Source organism: Odontomachus brunneus, unplaced genomic scaffold, assembly GCF_010583005.1.
Source record: "Odontomachus brunneus isolate Ranch 3 - 2012 unplaced genomic scaffold, Obru_v1 Obru_scaffold_082, whole genome shotgun sequence".
In the NCBI taxonomy this organism is placed as follows: Eukaryota; Metazoa; Arthropoda; class Insecta; order Hymenoptera; family Formicidae; genus Odontomachus; species Odontomachus brunneus.
In genome coordinates, this window is record NW_022639532.1 from 553,451 (window position 1) to 580,639 (window position 27,189).

General features: G+C 43.3%; 1 protein-coding gene across 1 annotated transcript; it reads left to right on the plus strand.

The window, feature by feature from the left end:
• Nucleotides 1-27,189, plus strand: LOC116847717. Its single transcript, XM_032823015.1, has 13 exons — nucleotides 1-568; nucleotides 12,528-12,628; nucleotides 19,508-19,637; nucleotides 20,408-20,481; nucleotides 20,604-20,861; nucleotides 21,054-21,156; nucleotides 21,617-21,744; nucleotides 21,839-22,091; nucleotides 22,169-22,236; nucleotides 22,308-22,382; nucleotides 22,532-22,786; nucleotides 22,871-23,122; nucleotides 23,498-27,189. The coding sequence occupies exons 2-13, from the start codon at nucleotides 12,529-12,531 to the stop codon at nucleotides 23,632-23,634; spliced, it is 1,833 nt and encodes a 610-aa protein (XP_032678906.1). The 5' UTR covers nucleotides 1-568; nucleotide 12,528; the 3' UTR covers nucleotides 23,635-27,189.

The following is a 27,189-nucleotide window of genomic DNA, read 5'->3' on the forward strand; positions in this document are numbered from 1 at the left end:
TCCGTGAGCGCACGTCGGACGCCGCCATTGTTACTGTGCCTCGGCCGCGCCGCACCGTCGCCGGAGAGACGACGCACGGGCGTACGTCGTGGTGTCACCGAACGCGTCTCGCGCGAGATCACCGGAGCAAGTCGACGTGTCGTCATCGCCATCGTCGTCATCGTGTCAGCGTCGTGGTCGCGTCCGCTGCGCTCGCCTCGAGACCATCTCGCTGCGTTTCGCTCGGTACGTCTCGGCGCCGTCGAGGCTCGTCGAGAGGGTGGGAGCGAACGAGTGAGCGAGAGAGACAGAGAGTGAAAGGGGGAGAGAGAGAGATAGAGAAAGGAAGAGCGAAGCGCCCTGGCCACTCGCAAAGGATCGCCCTGCTCGACGTTCCCTTCTGTCCGTGTCACCGTTCTGCCCGCGTCGAGGCCAACGACGACCGCGCGGCGTCCCGACCGATGCCCCGTCGACGGATTCAAGCCGGTGGTGCGGCCGTGTTGTGCAACGTACGGTGTTAGTGCATCATGTGATTGCTTCTGCACCAGGGTACTCTCTTGGCCACGGTGACGGATACTAACGCGTGAAGGTTAGTCGCGACTTCGCTTTTCCCCTTACGTCTTTAATGCCGGTGTCATGCTAAGGATTGGAGATCGAGGATTGAAGATTAGATTTCGACGAGTCAACAAACTTCGGTCTTGCTTTGTTCCATAATTGGTCCAAACTTCAGTCCGCAATCGTCAGTCTCCAATCCATAGTCTCTGGATACGGGCATAACGATCAGCCTCCGCCTCTCGAGCAGGGCCCCGATACGATCGTTCGACCTTCCCTTCCGCGTCCCTTCCGGAGCTCCCGATGCCCGTGGCGTTGGGAATCGCGAGGACGAGAAGCGTGTCACGCCCGAGACAGAGAGGACAACAGAACGGACTTTCTGCGCTGACTTTAGCCCTACGACCGATCGCGAGGGCGCAGTCAACCGTGGCTGTTCGTTGGCTGATTCACGAACCGTAACGTTGATAGCTCTACTTGTACATACTCGAGACGAATACTCGAGATAAAGCTCGTTTGGATCAGGACACGGATTTCGAAAGTGTATCGGTGTGCCTGTCCATCTGACCTTCGTTTGGAACAAAACGCGCATCAGTGCTGATCCATTCGCGAAAACTACGAAGAATTACGTATTAACAATCGTTGCTTGAAACTTGTTTCGAGTGAGACATTTGAATTAGATCAGTATTAGACTAGGGGATTTATTATTAACTATTCGTGTCATAATTTACGATCGTGTGATTTCTTCTCAGTAAACTCTTTTCAACGTTAGATTTTGTCTGTTACTCTTCACCCACTCTGTTAACAGTTGTAACAGTTATAGTGTTATTAACTCTTTCTTCTGCATTTTTCAGTTTTTTTTTTTTTTTAATATTTCTTTTAAAACCGCGTTCGTGAGTCCTGGTTGTAACACGTCAATCGATTTTTTGACGAATTTACTCACTTTTCGTATTATCATCTCACGTGACATTGGTCACTCAATCGTGGAACTGTTGAGTGAAAATGTGAAATAACTAAATATTTTCGGTCTAGTGATCTCACATTTTCACGAAAAAGGTCCGCCTATAGTGTATCCAATGTCCAGAATAGGGCGATGCTACAAAATAAATATCCCGATAACGGCAAAGAAAAAAACGGCTATGAGGAAAAGAAATACGTTTAATTATTATATTATTAATTTGCAATAAATCGCTGCAAGGAAGACTGAGTTATCAAAAAGAACAACAAACACACCAACGTGTTTCACCACATGTTTCAAACTCCACTGACTTTCATTAATGTTGGTATAATAGAAGTAAATAAATAAATATAAATAATTATAAATATATAAATATAAATAAATATTATGTGAGAAAAAAAGAGAGTAATGCTACATTAAAAATGTGAAGTTAAATATGCTTAAAATTTGTTAACTTTTATAAAAAGGTTACAGAGAGAGAAAGAGAGAGAGAGAATAATGAACATAACAGAAAAACAGTATCCAAGTAGAACACAAAATTATTTTGATGTTAAGATGATATCATTTTGACATCAGTCATGAAATTGTTATGAAAATGGCATTATTTAACGTCAAAGTGACATCATTTATATCATTTGAAGTCATTTTGACTTTTATATGACTTTGTCCTTTACTTTCTACCTGTAATCTTCTTCTTATTCTCTTCATTACATTATTCTGATGCTCCATAACTAATACTACCATTAAATTTTCCATTGTACAAAATAAACTTATTCTTTCCGTTACACTACTTCTCGATTTCACCTTTCCGCCATAAAATTTCGTGTCGAATTCGTTCACGCGAATAATCTCGTATTTTCGCGAGGTAAGATTAATTGTAATCAGGCGAGTTGCTCACTTTCATCATTTTCACCCAATCAGAGAACCGTAATAAGCTCCCAGAACTGATTATAGATATAAATGTCGCATATGTTATAATTCAACAGGAAAACTTGACTATAAGGGCCATGGAAATTTTAAGCAATAGAAATAAACAACAAGTGAGCAGTAAAACGTAAGCAGTAAGGAAATTGATCAATCGCTGATTCTTTTTACGGTTTAAGAATCAGTGACTGTGATTGGCCAATTTTTTTTACTGCTTACGTTTTACTGCTCAAGTTTTTCTATGTGCTATGGCTCTAACTCTAACAAAAGTTTAAGTATCTCACACGAGACAAGTTGACATCTATTAATGCGGGTCCATAAATTTGACACTGCTATTGAAGATATGATTATTCCTGAGCGAGCATCAAAGAAAGAGATAATTCACCTTTAACACGAAGAATGTGATTTCGTGCTCCCAACGGTTCGTTTTGCAGAGTTCCTGACTGAGTTGATTCTTCCTCGGCGAAAGGTTACAAAGGTACCGATAGTTTCCAAGTCCCCTTCTTAATGCAAAATTCTTCCACGAAAAGATTTAATATCGAGCATTAAAAAAATCGCCTGAGAAGTAACTTCCAATAAAATTCTTATTGCGAGCCAGCCCTCCTTGAATTTATAAGAAACGCGCGAAGAAGCGAGGAAAAGAGGCGCCTCGTGCAAAATACTAAAGGAAGACGAATAGGGTGCATTTAGGAAGAGAATTGATTTCTCGAAGAGGAGAATTATTCACTCCCTCAATTAATTGACGCGTCGCCTTTATTAGCATCTTCTTTCTCGCGCTGTCCGTCTTTTAAAACGAAACGAATACACGCTCGCACTGCGTAAAAAAGAAAAGAGGGAAAAGAAGAATGAAGGGGGCTAAGTGCAGAAAGAGTGGCTGAGAAAAAAAGAACAGAGCTCGCGTCACCGGTGTGAGGCCGCGGGGTTGATCGGCCGTATCGATCGTTTTGATTGGCTATTCAATCGGCCAAACGATTCGCCCCTTCCGACCGTTGATCGCGGTAATAAAGATACCGTGGAAAGATTAAAGGTTGACCAGGACACACACATTCGCTACAACCCTGGCCCGAGGAACTCCACGGTCGCCTTTTGTCCTGCTCCGCTCTCCGAGTGTGTGCGGCACAGACGGGATTTTTCCCTTCTCACCACGTCGACCTGTTCCTGAGTCATGATCGGGGTGCCCGGGGCGAAAAGATACCTGAGATCATCGCGCGCGGTCTCGCGTTTATTTATTCAGTTCCTTCTCTTTTTTCTTCTAACGTGGAGCCGTGTGGAACCTCGATAAATTGTACGACATGGAGAATAAATGTCCCGATGCGGGCGTGATTTATCGCTTTATTAACCCTTCGCGTACGATCACATTTTATTTATTTGCAGGAACACACATTCCTTCTTGTATAAACGATTGCACAAGATTGACGTGTTACAACCAAGACTCACGAACGCGGTTTTAAAAGAAATATTCAAAAAAAAAAACTGAAAAATGCACGAAAGAAAGAGTTAATAACACTATAACTGTTATAACTGTTAACAGAGTGGGTGAAGAGTAACAGACAAAATCTAACGTTGAAAAGAGTTTACTGAGAAGAAATCACACGATCGTAAATTATAACACGAATAGTTAATATTTTGGGTGATAGAATCGTAAATAGATCGCGTAAGTTAGATTTATACGAATGAGGCCGTTAAAACGGGACCGTATAAAACGATCTAGGACAAGCATTAAAATTAATTGAAGCAACTGGATGTGAGCAATCAACATTAGCACTAATTATTTTGCGAAGAAATATAGCGTTTGTCAATCATCTGTCGACTATCCAACGTTTGCATATTAAGCAAAAGCATAAAATGCGAATAAGACGGGATTGCAAACACTCATGGGATGTCCCATTTTAAAAGAGATGAATCTAAGAAATTTATGCTGTACTGCTTCAATTAGATTAATGTGCTTAGCCTGGTAAAACGACCGAACCACGCTCGCATATTCGAGATGAGAGTGAATGAAAGATTAATACAATAATTTAAATGTTAATGATTTTCATATAAAAAATTTATAACAAATTTCACTGATATCGACACGATTTTTTATATTTTATTTTATGTCCAGGAGAAAATAGTGTTTTTATCTTAATATATAAATTTTTTTCGGAATTTACAGGTTAATACACATTGTATATGTATGTATATTTGCGAGACAGGCAGAGAGAGAGAGAGAGAGAGAGAGAGAGGGAGGGGACGTTAGCATATGACTGTCTGGCAGAATTTATCAATTAGTACTGTCGATTATGTATTCGCGAGACACACACACACATACACACTAATGAGACGATACTGTGTTGAATCGTTCGACATGGATGGACAGCGTCGAATGGCGTCGACTTTTTCCCGAGGCTAAACATATTTCCATACGCGCCTAGCCTACCGTGATAGTTATTGTCGACGCGTCTGATTCAATTAATTAGTTGCAATTCATATTATAATTGCCGCTATTGTCAATATTTGAATATTACTTAATTAATTGGTTTACGTTGTAATTACCGTTTCCATTAGTACACGTGTATTTGAAGTACGTCGCGAGATACATAATTTAGCAAGAAACGTACCCACGTGAGCGGGACGTCCGCGCGAAATTTCGGATGTCAAAGATCGTTGTCGACCCGTTCCTAATTGGGATGTAATGTGACCATGACTCCGAACACCATTACGATATGATAGATGATCGTCTATTCTTGAAATCGAGAGCGCGACTTGCACACGTAAGCGTCCACGTAAGTGCTGCGGATTGTAACATAGAAAGGCCACGTGTGATGATAAAAGCTATGTAGAATAACCAAAGTAAAAGAAAGTTTTCCAAGACCAAGTCAACAATACCTCTCTCGTTCGCATCATTGATGAGATAGACTCTCTCTCTCTCTCTCTCTCTCTCTCTCTCTGAAAACGTTTTAGTATAAATAAATCAATATAAATAAATATGTTATCAGTATCCGCCGCGCGAGTATAAATATTTCTTTTTACTTCTTAGATATTCTTTCTCTCTCAGCGTACATTCTACATTGAATGTTTGAATATTCGTATCCAGAGGCCCGGAAGAATAAGAATACCTTAGGTTAGCTACGTGTTCAGGGCGGCGCTGAAACTTTCATCTTAACAATCGCCCGGCGCGATAACCGCGATCGGATGACACTCCACCTGAGAGATAATCGACACGGGAAGCCGAACGGGGGCGCCGGCGCGTATTTATTTACTTCGCTCGTTATTTATTCAGCGAGCCGAGCCGACGGTCTTAAGGATCAATAACCGGATCGCATTTAAGATAAATAACAGTGCAACGCGTGTGCCGAAGACACGTCGCTGGTTGGAAGCTAAGAGAAGAGGGAATCCGATCTCTCCCCCGGGGTGATACCGCGCGCCGCCTTTCGTGTATCGCAAACGTTGCTAGACGCACGCACCCACGCACGCACGCGTATTTCGTAGACGTTTATTCGCGGCGTTGTTGTTGGCGTAATATCTATCGAGCTCGTCAAAGCGGGCGGAAACCCGATCTATACGTCCCGCTATATTATCGCGCACCGCGAAACGCTCATTTCGCCGACATTTGCACTCGCTGTGCCGCACGTAATATCCACTGGTCAAACATTAATTTTTCTCTCTCTATCTCTCTCTCTCTCTATCTCTCTCTCTCTCTCTCTCTATCTCTCTCTCTCTCTCTCTCTCTCTCACTCGCTTTTCTTTCGTCGGATTCGCGATATGTTTCCGGCGCGGAATAATGTAAATTCCCCCCCTCTATGACATTTCCATTGCGTAACGCAACACCGACGTGCGCGCGCTCGTCGGTGTGGCACGCCGAAAATAATTGCAATCTGATAATCCTTTGACGTTACGGTCGTTGATTTACCCGCTAAAATACGCGCGATCATATTTACATATGATTCATACAATGGATTCGTCGAATACGGCTATCATTGTATCGAGGCTCTTAAGAGAATGCTTTACGGAATACGGACATTTTTTTGCAATGTTTACGTCGTGCAGGTGGAACAGAATTATAAAAGCTTTTACACGATGAAAGTACGTGCAAAAATAAATAGGAGTATTGCTCAATATGTGTCGAAAACGAAAAAGAAAACATTTTAATGTAAAATCTCTTAAGTTGTCGTAGTTAACGTAATAATTCATTATCGATTTCGTCATTGTTCGAGTTTATCGATTTCAACATCGAAAGTGAAGATAGAGTAAGCTTATGAAATAGTAGAAGGTCTGACTGATTGTCCAACTAGACAAATGCATAGAGTGTGTATGGCCCGCGATTTGTTATGCGCGACGTATTTTCGAGCACGATGGATTCGTCCCCGCTGTTGTAAATAGATTTTCCATGTTCCCCAGACACGAGGGGGGTCACGCCAATAGCTCGAGTTAAATCGCCATGGTCAGGCGATTCGTTGTCCCTTTCGGAATTATAGTCCTACCTGTAATACAGGTTCTCTCTCTACCCGCCGCTATTGAATGTCGTTCTGGCCGCGCGGATGCTATACGCGACAGGGAAGAATAATGGTGATTGCTTGAATGTCGGGGCGCCGGTCGGGGGTAGTTACGGGATAATTCGATATTGAAAGTAAGGCGAATATTCGATTCACGAGCTGTAAGGAAAAGCTGGAAAGTATCACTTCTCGCACTTCATTTCGGCCAGACTACATTCTTTGGTTTGTGTTTGTGAAAGTGAGAGGCAAAAGTACCAATTTTCGGACACGTAATTTAATTCTGCATTATTTTTTCTGTCTTCTGGTTTCTAAATTTAAAATTTACCATTTAAATTTACAATATTGAATATATATGTATATTTTATAATATATGTACACTGTGTGGGAGAGAAAATATTTACAAGATAAAAAATATTTATTCCATGGGAGAGGGGGGATTACTGGTAACATATTTCAGTCTAAATTCTTTTGTTCAAATAGAGTCGATTGCTTTCATAAAAAGCAAAGAAAAAAAATATATATATTTTTATATTTTATATATTTTATATGTTTTTTCACAAAATATACTTAAAAATATATTTTATATATTTTTTCACAAGAAAAAAGAAAAATATTCTTTCTTAATCTAAAAATATATATGTGCGCATTAGTATGAATAAATATTTTATTAGTACGCACACCGAATAAATATATTTTACTTCTTAAATCGTTTTTCTCGCAATGTATGTATGGATATTTTATGTTATAAATTTAGAGATTCATATTTAAAGACAGAAGAAAAATTCCCAGAATTAGATACGTGTCCGAGCATTGGTACTTTTACCTTAATGAGTTTTTATTTAATCAGGTCGCGCATGGAATATTTAACTGGTCTATATGACCGAAAAAAGGCAATCGATATTCTGCCCAGACGACAAAGAAATCTGCGCATTCTTCCATTTTTGTAATATATGTAGCGTGATCGAAAAGATAAAAAAAGAAGTCGATATCACTATTAGCAATCGTTATTAATAATTCAACTCGTGCCTGACGACGCGCAGTGATTCGAAAAGCGAAAAATGCGAAGGAAAAATAAGATTTCTGATTTTGTTATATATAAATTCTTGAAATATTTATCTTATCATCTCGTTTGCTTTAGAAATTTATTATTAGCTTAGGATTTTGCAGACATGCAGGAATTTATAGGAATAATAATGTCTCAATCAATAATTGTTAGATGTCTCTAAATAAATATATACCAAGTAATTTTCGTTGCATGCAATCTATTGATCAAATCAGTCTTTCTCGAAATTTCAAAAGTCCCATTTACGTAACAATAAGTGATAAAATATCAATATTTTAACAGTTCATGGAAAAATAATATCATAGTTTTTTTTCATATAAATTCTCTTCTGTTTTACTATGATTTTAATAGTGTCTTGCTAAATAAATCTCGCTAGAAATGTAGCAAATTTCTTGATAACACAGTTCTTGAAATGTAAGTGGCGCATACGAGATGCAGGGATAGTCAATTAGACAGAATATCGATCTATTTCTCAAAGTTACGAAGTTCTTTATAGTGATTTTAGCTTGAAAATCTCTCCGTGCAGACACTGATAAACGTTCTTCGTATATTTTCTGTTTCGCGAATGACTGCGCCGCGGGATCATTAATGCCGAATATAACCCGGCTGGAACGAGCGAACGGGGACCCTACCAACGGGCGCGAAATGTCAAGATCGATACGTGCCGGCCACGAGTGCGTAAACGCGCGCATTCGAATGTGGGCTACGAGTGCTCGGAGCGCGCTCGGATCTTTGAAAATCCGCCAGCGGGAAAGAGTTCAAGAGAGGTGGAGGAAGAGCCGCGCCGCGGTTGCATCGCGTCGCGACGCGTTGCGCCGTAACGAAGCGGAGCGGTACACGTGTACCTCGTGAAATAATAATGCGCCCGTCGTTCTTTCCATTCACGTGGCGATACGTACGTGGTGGACGACGCTTGTCGCGCGCCGCTCTATAGTCGGTCGCCGACGACGACGACTCACCACCGTTTTTTCCATTCCACCCTGCACGCACGTTCGGCGCGGTGCGTTGCATCGCGCTGCATCGCGCTACATCGCGCGTCGTCTTTCGAAGGCCGACGGCTTTCCCTTTTTTTCGCGCGCGCGCGCGCGCGCGCCTCCAGTTCTTCTCGGTTCTGAGTGCTACGACGGCGAGATCATCGTCAGCGAGATCATCGTCTCGACTGCGTTCCGATGACGACGTAATTAGCCGCGGCATCTTCTCGTATTTTCGTCGCGGCGCACGCAAGGTAAAACTCATTCATCGTCAAGCTTAGTCACATCGCGAGGAGGTTCCTGCCGATTTTTCGACGCTCTCGTGCATGAAACATTGACGGCCGACTTTTCAATGGTAGCTTCAACGAATGGATTGAAGCTTAAACTCTGGTCTAACGAGGTGTTCGATGTATTCAGGCAGAGTTTAAACTTGAATCGAAGTTTATGCTACTATTGAAAAATCGAACCTGAGGAAGACAGCTCCGGGAAGTAACGTTCCACTCGGCCTAAGATAGTCAAAAGAGAGCGAGAACACGGTGTTTTACACGATTAATTATTAAAGCCTGACCTATAACGGTGCTCTTTGCTTCCTGTTTCTTTATCTTTATCTCCTTCTGACTTGAGGCGATGCTCGACACCGACATAACGCAGTTTCGTAGATTTCTTTTTTCTTCTAATTCAATGCATCAAATTAAAAATGCTTTTGCAGAGTAAAGGTACAAACGTTAATGAATGGTTGATGCCTAAACAATTCTATGAAATCAGTAAAAAAAAATTTATTTACCGATTATTCATTTCATACAACTGTTTAGCATTAGCCATTTATTAACGTTTGTACTTTCACCTTACAAAAGCATTTTCAATTTGATGCGTCCAATTAGAAAAAAAGAAAAAATAACGAAATTGCATTTTATCGGTATCGCTTAAAATTTTTAAGCCTGATCTACAATATGCTCTTTGCTTCCTGTTGTTCTCTGTCTTTTTTTTAAGGTTTAAGGTTTAAGTCAGAAAGAGACAAAAGAAACAGAATGCAAACAGCATATTGTAGACCAGACTTTAGTCAGAACAAGATAAAGAACAAGAAATAGGAAGCAAAGAGAGCTCATTGTAGATCATATTCAACTCCTCGCGTACAATGTTAGTATTCTGTGTGATCCAAACGAACATTTGATCGCTCATTGACTTATGTAAAGGACTGAAGAAAATTTTAAAATAGCACGAATCTGTTTGCAAGTCTTATTTCACTGCTATCTTAGGTGAAGTTTTTCTGTATCTTTGGAGAAAAGTAAAATGTGTCCAAAAATATTGATTCTCCATATGTCCCAAGAAATATGACTGGCGTATGTGAAGGGTTAATTGTCGAGGTATATTTTTAAACACCACGCGAGATTTTTGGTATACAAGAGACGTGTTGGGGTCGCGATCTGCAAGTCACAGAGCTCTGCTTTCCGTGGTATTGATTTTATCGCGCGGCTGATTAAGTTTCGATACACGTGACCATACAGTATGACGTAGGCAGTTTCACCGGTGGCGGAGGGTGGCGAGAGGGAGAGAATGTTTCCGATCCTTGGAATGGGAACGAGGAAAAATGCCATGTGTGTACGGTGACGCGCGCGCGATGTGTGCACGCCGGTAGTCCCTTTGACTTAACCCCCACGAGTCATAGAAAGGGATTAGACGTCCTCTTTCTGAGTACGTATTGATTTTATCGAGCAAATGATTCACTCACGGTACTCGCGAGCCAGCGTGGTGCCGGCGGCGATCGAGTTTCCTTGCATCGCGCGATGACGCGCTGACCAACCCGATTTCCACGGCTAGCATGGGTCGCGGTAACTTTCGGTATTTCGCCGCTGGAATAACCAACGTCACTCGGGAAATTGGAAGTAGCGGAATGCTACAGACACGGGAGCCTCGCACGAATTTCGGTGGAGTGGAATTAATCGTTCCGAGACGTTGTGACGCGATCGAGCGGATCCGGCTAAATTGAATCGAGCGCGACGAGCGAGAAGTAATTCGGAAGATCGCCGATTGCAATCAGTCGCGACGATTGACCTCGAACACGCCGAATTCATCGCGCGACATGATTGTCGTCCTGGGAAAATTCGTCCTGAAAGCTTACCTTGGTGAAAACGCCCCCCAGAGCCGGCGGTCGCTCCGTCGTTCGCTAGTTTGCAGCACTTTTGCTCGAATTTTATCAGATATGTAGGTGTATGTGTGTGTGTAGGTACTTATTAATTATGTATATATATATATATATTTATCAATTATTATTTGTCATTTATTTACTTTTAAATCTCCATATACTTTAATGTTTGATCAAATCCGCGGAAGGCGGACCGAAAAAAGTAATATTAGTATTTAATAGCACTAAAACATCCGTGCTTGCTCCTTATGTGCCTTTAATATCTCACTATTAGTTAAATCTATTCAAGGAGCTTTCTATTATTTCGGCACCGAAAACAGTCAGAGTGCCTGCTTTTCCCCTACATAAACTCTCAGGGCGACGATCGAACTGGGCGCTTTTTCCTTTATTTTTATCCATTTTTTTTATAATATCTATCTTTTCATTTATATGCTGCAAAGAGAGAATTTTATAGGAAAAGTTACTGTAGAATTTTTTAACTGAGGAACAGGTCAGTATTCTGCAGTAATAACTATTCTTTCGTTTCACATATTCTTTCGTTTCGTCATATTTATTCACTGGAAAAATATCTAAAAAATAAAAAATATTTGATCGAACATATTTAAGTAAATCTCTAAATTTTTGTACTTTAATAGAATAAACGATTACTTTCATAAAAAATAACGATTTTAGGAAAATCTACATTTTCTCCTTTGAAGAAAATGTTTCCCCGATGTAAAAATATGTATATTAGCACAAGTAAATATGTTATTAGTATTCATCGAATAAATATTTTTTATTTTCTAGATATGTTTTTCTCTCGGTATGTCTGAGGAAGTAAAATATGCTATAAAAAAAATTTACTGTGTCTCCAGCGAAATTTATTATGTTCCTTCGCGAGAATTGTTTCTCTATAGAATTATAGTTGCAAACATTTTTCTCTCAGTGTGTATTGAAATTTGTACGACACCTTATGAAAATCATTATCATTCACGCAATACCAGCATGAAACATTATTCATGCTTTTTCGATACGCCGCGACTCGTCTCGCGCGTTTTATCTTCTCTCTTCTTGCGGCACGTACTTTTATGTGTTCATCTACTTATCTTATCGGGCTATACATCGGTTCGCATACTACTCCCCCCTCCCCCCCTACTATACCCTGTGCGCTTTATCGGCGAGGAACACGTGGTTCGTGCTACTTTACGTCACTTACGTAGCGCGATCCACTTTTAATATTCGCGCGACTTTTGCGCTCGCCACCTCGAGGTACGATCCGCTCATTTCTCATTGTCGTCTCGATAATATTTTATTATTGCCTTTGCTCAATCACGATAAACCCGCGACTTCCGAACCGCAGAGGACGGTCTCGTGGAAGGAGGCGGGTGGCCGGGAACTTTCATGAACTCGTGCGGCGAGACGCACCGCGACGCGTGCCGTCACGCGTTATTTCGACGCGCGTAATGAAAATGTGCGTACTTTCCAGGATGCAGGAACTGGCATTCCCACGTCGGAAAGGGATCCTCGCCCCGGTGTCGGTGTTGGTGTTGCTGGTACTACCATTGGTCGATTTACCCTCCGCAAACGGTGAGTCACCTTACGAACGCGCCGATTACGTGTGTGCATGTGTGCGTGCGTACGCATATACGCAGAAGCACACGCGCAATCGGTACACATTTTCACGACGTCCTCGATAATACGTGCACAATGAGGGAACGGCAAATAATCACATGTATTCGTTTAACGTCCCTGAACGCCACTTACGAGCCGTCTCAGTCTCTTCATTTTTTCTTCTCTTTTTCTCTTTAAGAGTGCTAGAGTTTAAAAATAAACGTGTCACGACGTTTGCCGTCGCTTTAGAGAGTCTCACGAGCTCTTAGGTTTCGTCTTGTCAACGACGTTGAGAACACCGTGTCGTCGAATATCGTATGACATCGATTTTTATAATGTCGTTACCGCCAAACATCGCCGTTGTGGATTAATATCGACTTCGCTCTTCGTCCGTTGCTCTTTCAATTATACGTTAAAAATAAGTCGCTCATGTAAAATCTGTTTAATCCGTCTGTCTGATCTGTGGAAATAAATTCGTCCTAAGTTTAGCACGGAAATCGCGCGAGAGCAACGACGCGACGATAAAGCCCGCTTTAGCGGCGGCGAGACATCTCGCGGCTGCTCGTGTATTATTCTCGCCTGGATATCTTTATTCTCGAAGGATCATTTCGGCTTTCGAGAGATATTCGCGACGCATTCATCCAGTCTAGTCGCGCGAACGCGACTTAATCAGTGCGAACGCGTGTTTATTTAAGGAGGCTGTGAGACTCACAAGTAAATCTACCCAAAAGATACACTCCGATTTCTTTCTAACTTGGCACAAATGTAGAAGTACAAAAAATATTTAGGTTATATTTTTCATTTTGGCTCACTTTGAGTTTCACGGCTTTAGTTTATAGCTTTTTAATGCTCTCACTCTTATCAACAAGTACAACAAAACTGCATAAGAAATAAAATTAAATACAAAATATAGTTAAATAATTTGAACAAAATCGGCATAGCTGAGACACGAATCATTCTAAATTTTTTTTAGCCGAGATTCCAACCGAAATATTTTAAATCTGTGCTAAATTCGTAAAAAATGGTTCGAATCTCGGTCAAACCGAGAGAGAGAGAGAGAGAGAGAGAGAGAGAGAGAGAGAGAGAGAAATCCGGTAATTTTAATTAAAATTTTAACAAAATCGGCACTGAGATACTAATCATTCTAAATTTTATTAGTCGAGATTCTAACCGAAATATTTTAATATCTGTGCCAAAATAATTAAAAATGGTTCGAATCTTGAACCGAGAAATTATTTGTATAAATTTGTTGCACTTGTTGATGATAGGAATGAGAACATTAAAAAGCTATAAAGTGAAACTCAAAGTGGACCAAAATAAAAAAATATGACCTAAATATTTTTTGTACTTCTACGTTTGTGCCAAATAAAAAAGAAATTGTAGTGTAACTTTTGGGTAGGTTTACTTGTAAGTAAAATTAGCAAAAAATTTTTTATTTACTGGCCGATTATAAAAAAATTTTTTGTCGATTTCATGCAATCGTTTAGCATCAGCCATTCGTTTGTTAAGTATTTTCGCCTTGTAAAGTATTTTCAATTTTATACATCCAATTAGGAGAAAAGAGAAAACTACGAAATTACGTTATATCAAGCGTTGCCTTAAGACTCCTGACCTTACAAGTAACACTTGCAACTGATTAAACAAATTTGCAAGATATTCCGTGCACTCCCCTCTTGCTCTAACCATCAATAATTTGTCGTAAATTAACGTGACATACAATGATCTTCTTAACTTATTTCTATTCAGGTTAATTTACAATAAATTATTGATTGTCAGATGGATATATATTTTTATTTCAACGTATTTCGCAAGAATTTTTAGTATGCATTTTCTTGCTTCTGACGTCATGAAAAAGAGACAGACAATGCGAGAGGTCAGGAGCCTTAAGTAAAAGAAATACCTTCGTATGCAAGAGGGCGTAGGGATGCGTAAGTGTAGGGGCGACATAAATAATTTTTATTTCTTGCTCCGACCTTTACGCCAAACTTACGCCGAGTGTTGTAGACGAGTCTTAAGGAAGCTCATTTTGCCTTACCAACCTCCTTAAACCCGGAGAAAGACATACGGCTCGCGCTGGCCCGTCACGAGGAGGAGCCTCCGAGGAGTTCGGCCCGAGTTGAGTCGTCGTTTCCTCGCGTGTCTCAACACGCGTTTCCGACTCCTCGTTCTCTTTACGCGGCCGCGGCTCGCGCCGTGCGGACGCACTCACGCTCGTTAGCTCGTTAACGAGTCTCCCCCGCTTTCTACGGCTTCGCGCCTCGCCCCGTCCTGCCTTGCCTTAGCTCGTCTCGCCTTGCTTCGCGGCTCTCTCAAAAAGAGCTGTTAACCGTGCGAGACGCGACGCGACGCGACGCACAAAACCCCAGCCGTCGCCACCGCCGCCGTCGCCGTCGAGGCTGTCCTCGCCGACCGCCACTATCTGTCGCCGGTTTCTCGTTCGACGACGAGGAAGAAGAAACGCAGGACGCAGGGGGAAGCAGACGCCACCCTCTTGCGCTGCTTCCCCCTCCCCCTCCTCCCTCACGTGTCGAGATAAATGATGTTTCTTCGACGAAAGATGCGTGTCTAAAACGGTCGACGACTCCTCCTCGCCCTTCTTCCTTTTCGACATGCCCGCGTTCCACGTTGTCGTGCCGCCTTGATGCACGTGCGCACGTCGCTTATGTACTAGGTGTCCCGGAAGCGTAGTTAGATGTCACGGATAGGGGCTGTAACACCCAATTATTGACACCCCCTTAGTCACATTGACGCTCCAGGAAGAGACCTGGTTTTCCACGCGACCAGCATCGCAGTTACACTCCTTGTTTGCTCTTAATGATTTTTTTCTCTTTTAATTTATAGAATTGTCTTTGTATTGGGTTTGCATTTGTAACAGTATTTTCCGTTTACTTTATTGAATAAATAAGTAAATAAAGAATTGCATAACTACGGTTACATTCCGTCCTTTCACCAAAAATTTCACTGAAAACCTATTATTAGTTCGCGTTACATATTTATTATAGATTTTTTTAGTAAAATTTTCCTCAAAAGACGGGATGCCGCCTGAAATTGTGAACAACCGACATTAGTCGCAAGGAAAACCAGACTTTTCTAGAGCGCCGATGACTAAGGGAGATCGATAATTGGATGTTTTTATTCTGAATTGACGATGAATTGGCCGAGCGATCCGGGAGAGTCTGTTTGGCCAACTTTTCCATCGCAAATCGTGGTCATCGCGGCCGCTCGAGGGTGCAAAGTGTCGGCCCCTTTGCACCTTTGACGGGAATCGAAGGGCGATTGCAGATAACGTGGCTGTATGCAGCTCGCGTGAATTCGGTCGAAATTGCTCGTCGTCCGGCTCGCATGAATTCTTTAGAGCTTTAATTACCGAGACGCTTAATGGTTATTGCCGATAATGGCCCGCCGTGGAATTTTCCCCTCAGCGAACGTGGCGACTCCGTTCTCGCCGGCGCGCGCGCATGTGTGCTCTAGTCATTAATATTAAGGTCCGGGGTTTCAGCGGGGAACACCCTGTAGACGCTCTCGCGTGTATCCCATTTCCCTTCGCGCACCCTCCGCCGCCCTCTCCCCCGCCCTCTCTTCTTCTCGGCTATTTCTGACGTTCGCCACCGTTCGCGCCGGCAAACAAGCCAAGCAAGCAAGCAAGTAAGCCAGCGAGCAAGCAACCACCCCGAAATGTGTGTGGGTGTGTGTGTACATGGCTATGCGTTCGATCGAACGCACCGAGAGAACGTCGTCGCCGCCGTCGCCGATAAATACGCACTGTCGAACCGCAACGCGCTCGGACCTCAACCCTATGGCCAAGGGCATTTATCACTTGACCTCTACGCTACGCGACCCGAGACCCATACCTCATGAAGAGCAAGTTCTAAAGACCCGACATGGGTCTCATTTCCTTGAAAGGAATATCAGACACCCCGACGTGAATTTCTCACGGTGGCGTCGGATAAAACACCAAATTATTGACATCTTTTGAGTCATCTCAAGTAGAAACATTTTCAGGAAAAACTGATCACTAGCCATAAACTGGCCAGCATCAAACGGTATCTATTTAAAAACTGGCTTGGAAGATATTGGCCATACTGAAAGAAAAATGTATGATATTTGAAACTATAATGGCATAGTAAAAAGATTATAGTTAGGAATATCATTTTTATAGTAAATATCACCATAATGTTTGTAATATTTACAATATAAGCATAGTATAATTGACTCATAAAATTTTTACCTAGAATTATAATTATTTAAAATAAAAAATATAGTAAGATAGCAAATATTGAATTATAGCAAGTATTTTATATAGTCAATACAATTGGAAATTATATTTGGCAAATCTGTGTTCATTCTGCTATATCTTCATGTTTAGATGAACTATAAATATATGTTTGAAGCCAAAATAAAATATAGTGAGATTATAGTTATTCCATTTTTTTCTCAGTGCAGTAACTAGTAACTAAGAAAATATGGTAATTAAAAATAAAGCATCTCAATAACGAATAAATTTGCACGCGCGAAGAGTCTATATCTTCTGAAACGCATGACAGTTTCACGTTGTTTTTATATTAAATAATAAAATATAATATCTTACAACGTGAAGTCAAACGATGAGAACTATTTGACGGTTTTGTATAAAAAAAAAGTTGGGTCAAATTGATTGAAATTCCTGTCCAATTTCTGACGAGACAAGCGTTCCCTAAACTCGCCGGCAACTAGCCTAGCAGCACACACTGGTTGGCCAACGGTTGACCGCTGTAGATTCTATATTGACCGCCATAGACTCAACATTGGCTCAACGCTTTGTGCTGCTCGGGTAAGCCAGTAACCAAAATTCCTGGCCAGTTACTGGTTAGGAAGAGGTCGCTCTTTCTACTTGGGATCGACGCTCTAGAAGGAAAGCTGGTTCTTCATGCGACCAGCGTTGCAGCTAAACTTCCTGCCTGCCCTCAGTGATTCCAAAAGAGAACTCGCACAACTGAAGCTGTGCGCGAACAATCGCCATTGGTCGCGAGGAAAATCAGACTTTTCTGAAGTGTCAATGATGAAGAGGGATCAATCATTGGGTGTCAATAATTGGGTGTTTTGCCTCACTTGCGCGTTATCTCGCGCGTTACAACGCACACCCGACGGTTGCGCTCGAGTTGCTGTCAGCCGAGAGTTGACCTAGAATCGAGCTGGTCGTCCGCTCTTTGCAAAATACCGTCGTCCATGCAGCCGTCCGATCGAAACGGTCTGCGGAGTTGGACACGATTATTCCAGTTAGACTCCGGCGAGACACTCGGTCGCGAGTGTCGCTCCGCCATTCTATCGCGTTCTCGTCTGAGAACTTTTACGCCGGAGCGTGCTCCCGTCTGGCAACTTTTCGCTGGAGCTCGCTAAATAGCGTCGCTCGCTCGCATGGTGACTAAGATAAACGGCCGACGACAGGATGGGAAACTGACGACGGGTATAATAACGCGTCCGCGAGTCGTTAGCTTCGTTTTTTTTTCGCTTCCAACGCGCACATTCCCTCGGCATTCCGAGCGTGGCTGGGCGCTTCACCACGTCGTGCCACGCAACGCACGCATCGCGTGGCCCTCGTTCCTCCGTCGTTCTGGCTCTCACGCCCTGAGCCTCGTTGCGTCTCGGGCCCGATAGCAATTTTCTAATCGTACGCTCCTCTTAATGAAAGCCCCGACCACGTGGAGCCTCTTAATTCTCCCAATCAAGCGAGCCTTCGCTTTCGAATTCTCCACCTGGCCCGAACAAGAGTAGAGCTCGATTAGTGGAAGGGAAACGATTGCGCCGGAGAAGGATCGCTTTCGGAGAAGACTATGTATCTCACTTATGATTCTCATGTCGCGACGAACCATGAGCTTCACCTAATGCCTATTAAGTGAAGATATTTGCAAAAGAAATCGCCCTTGAATTCATCGAGGGATCTGCAGTTGGACTCGAATACGATTGGCGTACGATACTTTACTGATGTTTCGCGTGTTTGACCCGTTAATTACACAGGCCCACAATTTAAAAAAAGCTGCCTGTGCTGGGGATCGGACTAGGTGTACTGTACGTATTTTGGACTGCTGAATCCAAATCCGGTGTCAGATTTGCTCCATCACCCTTGAGTTTCCCGGAAAATCGAGGAAATCGTGAAAAGGAGCAAATATCCAGGTTTTTACGGAGAGACATGTATTCAAGGAAAATTCTAGAGTAACGAATAACCCTATAACCCCACAACCAACGTTGAAAATACATTATGTACTTCAACATCTGATGACTAGAACAACCCAATAACACAATAATCCATATATCATCATACATATTCGGTTTTAGTTCACCCATCAATTCTTTAACATCGCATAGATTAGAAAATCTAATCTGTGCGTATCATGGTCACATTCATGTTATCGTCCACGAAATGGAATCTTTTTTCTATTCGAAATATCAGTTCTACAATATATGATCGTCGATCAGATAAATCCTGCTTCAGAGGATGTTGGAGACGATGACAACTGCCCCGTAAGGGTGTTGAATGATTCGTTTTCCATGTTGAAGTACATAATGTATTTTCAACGTTGGTTGTGGGGTTATTTGTCACTCTAGAATTTTTCTTGAATACATGTCTCCGTAAAAACCTGGATATCTGCTCCTTTTCACGATTTCCTCGATTTTCCGGGAAACTCAAGGGTGATGGAGCAAATCTGACACCGGATTTGGATTCAGCAGCCCAAAATACGTATAGTACATCTAGTTAGACCCCCAGCACAGACAACTTCTTTTAAATTGTGGGTCTTATTATCATATGATCGTCATAATTGTATAATGGAGATTGCTGTATATTGAAGCGTGTTAACGAAGGACCTCTTTGCATTACAGGATCTTGCGATTTTCCATCGATTTGGGCAGGGGAATGGTACCAGTATGGCAAGTCACTGTTCGTTATAAACACGACCCTCTTTGGGGATAGAACATGCGTCGAATCACAGGAAGACAAATACGTCGTGTAGTGAGTATCGTCCGGATATATGATCTGTACACGGAGAGAATGTATTATAGTTCTCTTTTTTTCATATAAATTCTTTTCAATTTTACTGTGTTCCTAATAGTGCAGCAATAGACTGTAAGTAAAGTGCATCTTACTAAAGAGAGTACGATAATTTTCCTTATAAACTATTCCAGAGTTAACCAGAGTTGATACTCTGATAATTATAAAAATTCACCCTACTTCTAGGGAACTTTTTAGAAAAATTGGATTCTCTTTTAACGATGAAAGTTCCTCTAAATGTGATTTATAAGCCTTCCAATTGATTCATAAGCACACTTAGAGTTACTTTCACCTACAAAAGAGTTCAGAATAAGGGCACTATAACAAGTTTCGCTAGAAACATAGCGAATTGTTCAACGGCGCATTTCAGTTCCTAAGATATAAAAGCACATGCGAAATGAATGGATAGTCAACTGCTGCGGAATCTGTTCCTTGGTCACAAAATTATATGATAATTTTCACTATAAAATTCTGCCCGTGTACGGCGCATCGCGCGCGATTCACGATGTCACTGTGCCAAAAGAGATATCTTTAATTCAATAAAATTGAAGTTCAATATCTTTGAAAGATGAAAGTTAATTCTTATTGTAGATTAAAGGAATGCTAAATCATATTCATATTACTCACCGAATATCAATCTTTCTCTGTATTTTATTTTTTGTATTAGTTTGATAACCGATTTCTTTCAATAGAGTTACGTGGTGGTTAATAAGAGAAATTTGATTTTGTAGTTTCAGCGGTGAGAGCTGTTACCACTGTATGATTATCAACAAACGGCATGATAATGTGATCCAGTATCGCGAAGGTAGGTTTGTCGACTTAGTCACCTAGTAGCACGCTACGATTAGAAATAAGGAGATATAGAGGCAGAGAGCAGGACGAAAACTGATTCGATAACACTTTCTCTTTGCTCTAACCGCTCTGCAGGCTGGTGCAGCCCGGATCGAATGAGTTTGGACGACATGTGCAACATGATGACCTCGGACGACACGCTCTACTCGATATTCCGCATCAACTACAAGCCGATACCCTGCCCGTTCATAGGCGCGTCGTTCACGTTCACGTACAACCGCGGCTACGGCGAGTGCACGATGCCCATCAGTCTCGCGGAGAAGTGCACCGACGAGAGCAAGCTTCTGCTCAAGTATCAAGCCTGCCCGGACGTCGAGGGGACCGAGAGCAACAGTACGTTGCGTTGATCGCGCTGTGAACGCATTGTCCGATTAAACGGCTTAATTCGCCCTACTTAACGCACATTGCCTCTTTATGTTGACGAGTGTCTCATAGAAGACTCTACCGACAGTTGAGATTTATGCCCGTTTCGCGTAACAATGATATTTTTGCCTTTCACACGGTCAAACATTTTCTCATTTGCAGCGGAGGAGTTACAGTGCCTCGCCGTGTGGAACGACGGCCGAAATAAATACTTGGTGGGGACCTTGAAGGGGAGGAACGCCTTGGGCAACAGCAGGACCTACAGGTGAAACGCGCCGTTCCTTAACGTATCGTAATGTATTATTGCCGAGTCCGTGACGGCAGCGCGCTTGTCGCTGTTGCGCGATTTTGTCGCAGCATGCTCGTACACCGTGCGCGCGCCTCAAGCCGCTCACTTATACGTAGCCCGTCGCAGCACCTGCCCCCGCCAGATGTTTATGCATCGCGGCTCTCAGCATGTCGCATTTTGTTATTACGGTGTTTACGGCGTATAATGGGGACTATGAGCGCCGGGTTGGCGAGGTGAAAAGATGGTTAACCGCTCATTTGTCATCTTTCACGTAGCTTATCTATGCGTGGCTTTCGATTGTCCTTTCGCGAGGCGTATATGCAGATATGTACGTAAGCGCGAGCATGAGACGCAAAGGGCAAGATGTGTAGCGCGACCGAACGAGAAAGCCCAGTTTCGCGCACATGATCAAACGACGCTTTTCTATCTCCGACAGGTGTTTTTTATACGAGGAGAAGGCTCATCATCAGGGAAAGATCTATCTGCTCGCCCAGTCCGGCGACCCGACTTGCAACGGCCTAACCACCGTCTCCGAGGGTTCACCCACCATAAAATTCACTAAAGGTAATTGCACGCTAGTGAAAGGGTAAGCGCCGAGTCTAGACCGAGATCGATACGGGCTTCTATTTCGTCCCTTCTTTTGTGTGTCTGTTAACAGTCGACAAAGAACACAAGTGCAAGTACCCGGCCTGGGTGACCCAGCATCACGACTGGCACTCGCTCGACGGCACGAAAGTTTATCACTTCACCAACAAGAACGCCACGCTGAAAATCAAGGCACAATCGCAGGACGCCGACGGGGAGACGCTGCACGAGGAGAAAATCGTCTGTCACAATTTGGAGCAATTGTATCCGAACGACAACATGCAGGGCAACAAAGTGAAGCTGATCGCGCATGTCACCAGCGGCTGGTAAGGATCGTCTCTCGTGGATTCTTTCTGTGGGTTTCGTCGCATTTGTCCGAATCTATTCTTATCTATGATTACAGTGACATCGGATACGTTTGCATGATATTCCACAAAAGGGATAGTCACATTATCGAGATTCAGCAATCAGGTGTGTTTTCGCCTTGACGCCACGTCGGATCGATCGCGCGATTGTATTCTAATTTCACTCTTCGATTGCAGACCAAAAAGCAATTATGCCGGACGAAGCGTGCTCGATCTCGGATCCCTCGACAATGCCGTACACGACCCTAATAAGTAAGTGCCGATCCGTGTCGCGCCGTCGTTCATTAATATTGATAGAAAATCTGCGTTGCCGCTCGCGCGCGCATTCCGCTGTATCGTGGATTAGTGGTGGGCGGACGGTAAAGCGTGTATGCAAATCGTGTGTGTTTTCTGTACCGCAGCCACGTTTCTGCATCAGAGGAAATGTCCTAATCCGGGACGGTACGAGATTCTGGATTTCGCACCGTCTCATGTGCTGTCGGCCGCCGCGCCGAGACGACAGCGGCGCAGCGAGTTGTCCAAGACGACCAAAAGGCGGACTTGGCAGGAAAATATGGAGGATGAAGAGTGTAGGAGCACGCATATTCAAGTGGGCTGCACGTCGTCCGAGCAGACCGAGATGATAATCGCCAACACGTGCGAACATGAGGAGATAGGTAAGCCCGGGTGAATTGATCATCTATCGGGGTTTCGCGAGGATTTCACTACAAAGCTAAGATACCGATGTTACCTCCCGCCAGACTATTACTGCCACGGCAGCTGGGAAGAGAAAGGCACGTGGTACACGGTCGCGTCGCAGAGAAACTCCGAATTCCCGATCGGCCTAGGCGAAACGTACTGTTTCACCATGCGCCAGGAAGGCGTCAGGGACAAAGCTTCGGGGAGAAACGGTAGACTGAAGCAACAGGAGCAAGAACTGTGGTTGTCGAGGCCATCGCATATTTGTCAGAGAGAAGCCAAGGAGGAATGGACGTATAGGTTGTCGAGTCAAGGTGATTAAGTCAAGTAAACGCGATGTTTTCGATGCACTTATCGCACTTAACGACAGCCGCGAAACATGCGAAATGCGTGTACAAGCGCGAGATTTCGCGTACTATGAGTAAAAAGATTTCTTATCATGAGAAATTACTGTTGTGACGGTTTGTTTAATAAGAATTAATTGGATGGCGAGCAACGGTATATCGGGAGATCGCCGAAAAGTTGTGTGCTCAACGCGGTAATTTAATCGTTCAGCGCTGCTACAGCGAGATAATTACGGTTACATCGCCGTAGTCTCCATGATGTATCACGTTACGTCAGCCTCAAACGCGAGCATGCCGGATAAGCGCGATATAAATATTCAGCGTCACGTTTGCATCACGTTACAGGTGTGTGCGAGGACTTAACGAAGGCGGCTTCGAGCGTGGCGTCTACCCCGTCGTCGTCGTTAACTTCGCTTCTGTTTACCTTGTATGCAGCAGCTTACATCGCCGCTAATACGCTCCGCGCATTACTCTCGAGATGATCTGCAGCTATTACGTAAGGGTTACTGTCTCGAGGTATACTGTAATTTCCAGCACGGATTCTCAGGTATTGCGTGTTACTGGAAGTGCGTGTGTGTTGTATATATATATGTAGCTCACAGTTTGATAGCTATCGATCGACCACGAGCTGTCGATACGTAAGAAACGCGACGTGAGAACCACGCGCAGCTTAACATCCATTATCGACAATATCATTTCCGTTCTATTGACGCAGCAAGCCTAATTACGCTAAAACTACGATCGCCGTTACTCCCGACTGTGGAGACGCGAGAGGGAAGGAAAGAGAGAGAGAGAGAGAGAGAGAGAGAGAGAACAAAGAGAGAGCCGTACACTGTTTCCTCGAGTGTTGTACGATTATTTTTTACGATATATTACTTTTGTGCAACTCGCGAAATCGCGTTACGCGTCAGAGACTCTAGGCGCGCTCTAGATTCCGGCGTTTCTTTCCGGCGTAACGCGCATCACGTACAAGCTAATTTTACTGCCAGATTCGTTGATTGATCAGAACGACGGCTTACTACACTGGTGGGTTTGCGCGGATAATTTACGATCGCTCGCGTGCTTTCCGTTCGATCTCGTGCGAGAAAAGGAGAGCGGCGATATTCAGGGCTGGGACCAAGAATCTTGAATGGAAGGTACACAATGGAAGGTCTCCCTGCGGGAGACTCTGTGCGAAATGCGACTCTGAAATATCGAGACGCATCCTCGCAGGATGCTCGGGCGTGACGATGCGATAGATAAGTGGCGCGAACGAGCTCTCACGTTTAGAAACTCGGAGCGTACACTCGGAGAGACGTCATCCCAGCTCTGATATATCATCGAGCGGATAACGAAAGTGTGTAATTTAACGCGACAGAGCCTCGTATCACGACCACTTCGGAGTACTCGAAGACTCACGTGTATATTCTTACTAAGTAATCGCGCTAACTGTAAATACGACCAGGGTATAAGTAATCGAGATTTCAATTGGTTATTTTCGAGCGAGGCGCGGGACACGATTATTATGTAATTACAGTCCGGCCGCGGCGGCACAGGTTGAACAGAGGTGTACTTGGATTTTATGTAACGGCAAGGGACATAGGTTTTATCCTTTAGCTAATATGCGACAGTTGTACATAATATATAATTGAGATATTGTATAAAGACTGTTTCTAAAAGAGTAACAAGTATATACCGCTCACACGATTGCATTTCGTCGTCGGAGGAAGTGCGTGCATTTTCGAAGACATTCTCGAGATCGGCCTCGCAATCGAAGGTCCGCGCCGGGCGCGACGGCACTCGTGTCGCAAAGTTCGCAAGTTCTTCGCGAGTTTAGCGAGCGCTTGGAAGTCAAAAGTGGATCGCGAATCGGCTGTGCACGAATGTGAAATTCACACGACGGGCGAATCGATGTGGAAATTGATCAAGAGCTCGTAGATTTCCACCGAAACGCCCCCCGCGAAGTAATCTTGTTAGCATCTTCCATTTTTGCAAGTGGTTTGCAAATCTACTTGGCTACACTAGAGAGACCCGAACGTTAGATACTTTTAGATCCTAAAATTGCAGTCACGCGGTGCAGCTTCTCGAAATTTGGAGGTAAAGAATCTCATCGCTCTCTGTTCAACCAGTCGAGAACTTGCGAACTTTGTCGTGACGTGACTCACGACGTAGCCGGCCAAATGAAGTGGCGCACCCGCGGACCTCTCAGGACGCGTATTCGTCGCGTGCAAACATAGTGCTTTTGCATCTCTAACATAGAGTTAGTGGATGTCGGAAACAGATCGATCACGCATCTCGCTATCTCCCGTTCGTCATCGACGATACGACTTCAAGACACGTGTCTCGGGCCCGTATTATTAGCTTTTGCTTGAAACTCGTCTCAAGTGAGACACTTAAGCTCGTATTAATAGTTGTTATTTGAAACTTGTTTTACGTAAAAAATACTCAGATCTAAGTCTCTACTAAATCTAGCATTCAAACTTAAGTCTGGTTCTAAATGAAAATCGTCTTACCTGAAGCAAGTTTCAAGTAACGACTATTAGGGCCTTCACACACAAATTGCCGCAACCGTAACGTAAGACATGCCGTAAGAATTGACCAATTACGATCGAGTATTCATCAAAATGGTGACCTTACGGTTTGACGATTCTCAGGGTGAAGTCCCATGGAACGTATTTTCGCGTAACGCGTAACTGCGTAACCAGTCACATTTTTCTATTCTTTTAGAAGTTTCAATAGAAATACTAAACGTCGAAATCTATTGGTCACGCGTTTACGCGATACGCGGAAAATACATGCCATGGAACTCCAGCCTCAATGTGATTGGTCAATTCTTACGGTACGTCTTGCGTTACGGTTACGGCAATTTGTGTGTGAAGGCTTTTAACACGACAAATAACCTTAGACTCGAGTCCAGAATTTTATGAAAGAGAATCCTGTTGAATCGCAAGATTCAACGGAATGCAGATACCAAAATGTCACGTATATCATATTGTAATTGAACGGAAAAACTTTGATCTGAATAAGAATCTCTAAATAAGAATCTGAGTGCCTCACAAGTGGCTGAGACAAGTTTCATCGAGTAACAACTGTTAATACAGGCCTCGGATTCGGACGCGCGGTTGCTTCGATTCCCGGTCGTCGACGCGTCCCGAATTGTGCACGATGCTTGTGGCGGGTTCGTGTATCGCGATGAGGAATTTCTTCAGGGCACCGAACAGTCCTTCTTTCCCGCAGCTTAATCTACGAGAAGATCGCTCGCGCGACTGCATACGGTGTACGTGCGTAATTAACGACGGTTGGGAAGTGTAGCTTGCACGCGATTTCCTTGCTACTGCATTCTCACGAATTGATATCGAACGCATTTTCAACCAACCCCATCCGAGGGGTTTGGTGAAGCATCATACCGCGTATCATAATCCGATGACTTCGAGTAATATCGTTTCCGTTTTCCTCATATCTTCGCGCGTTCCCTGCGGCTTAGTATGGTACAACTCTTCTGCGAGAGAGTTTAAACGCATCTTTCCTGATGAAATTAGCAGCGCATCAAGTAGTCACGATTGTGAGCCGCTATTCATGAGTCAGCGTGGTAATCTGTCATGACCTAACTCTGGGTATTCTTATTATTTCCGTCTTTAAATGCGACTATTTAAAACTTTAGCATGAAAAAATATATGTAGCTATTCTATACTTTGCATTATTATTTATTGCATTATGGCTCTCGTCCAAACCGATTACTATGCGAGCCAGTGACTCGTAACTGTAATCATCTGACGCGCTTTAAACTTTATGGTAACAGAATGTGTTTAGACCGCCTCGCAAACGAGTGTAGTCGACTTGTGCGAATATTTGATCGCGTGGTCGTTCTTCGACTGTCCAAAACGTGGAATTTGTACAGATTCGAGTATCACAAGCAGAGATAATAGCATAGTAAACCCATGCGATATCGCTGTGACGGGAGAGAGAAGTCGAGAATGCGGTCCAACACGAAGAAGTGAGAGAGAGAGAGAGAGAGAGAGAGAGAGAGAGAGAGAGAGAGAGAGAGAGAGAGAGAGAGA

Excerpts from the sequence above, each read along its gene's own strand:
- LOC116847717 (XM_032823015.1), top strand. The coding sequence starts at position 12,529 with ATGCAGGAACTGGCATTCCCACGTCGGAAAGGGATCCTCGCCCCGGTG. Across the intron at positions 22,383-22,531 it reads GCCGTACACGACCCTAATAA|CCACGTTTCTGCATCAGAGG; the intron begins GTAAGTGCCGAT and ends TCTGTACCGCAG. Across the intron at positions 23,123-23,497 it reads GTATAGGTTGTCGAGTCAAG|GTGTGTGCGAGGACTTAACG; the intron begins GTGATTAAGTCA and ends ATCACGTTACAG.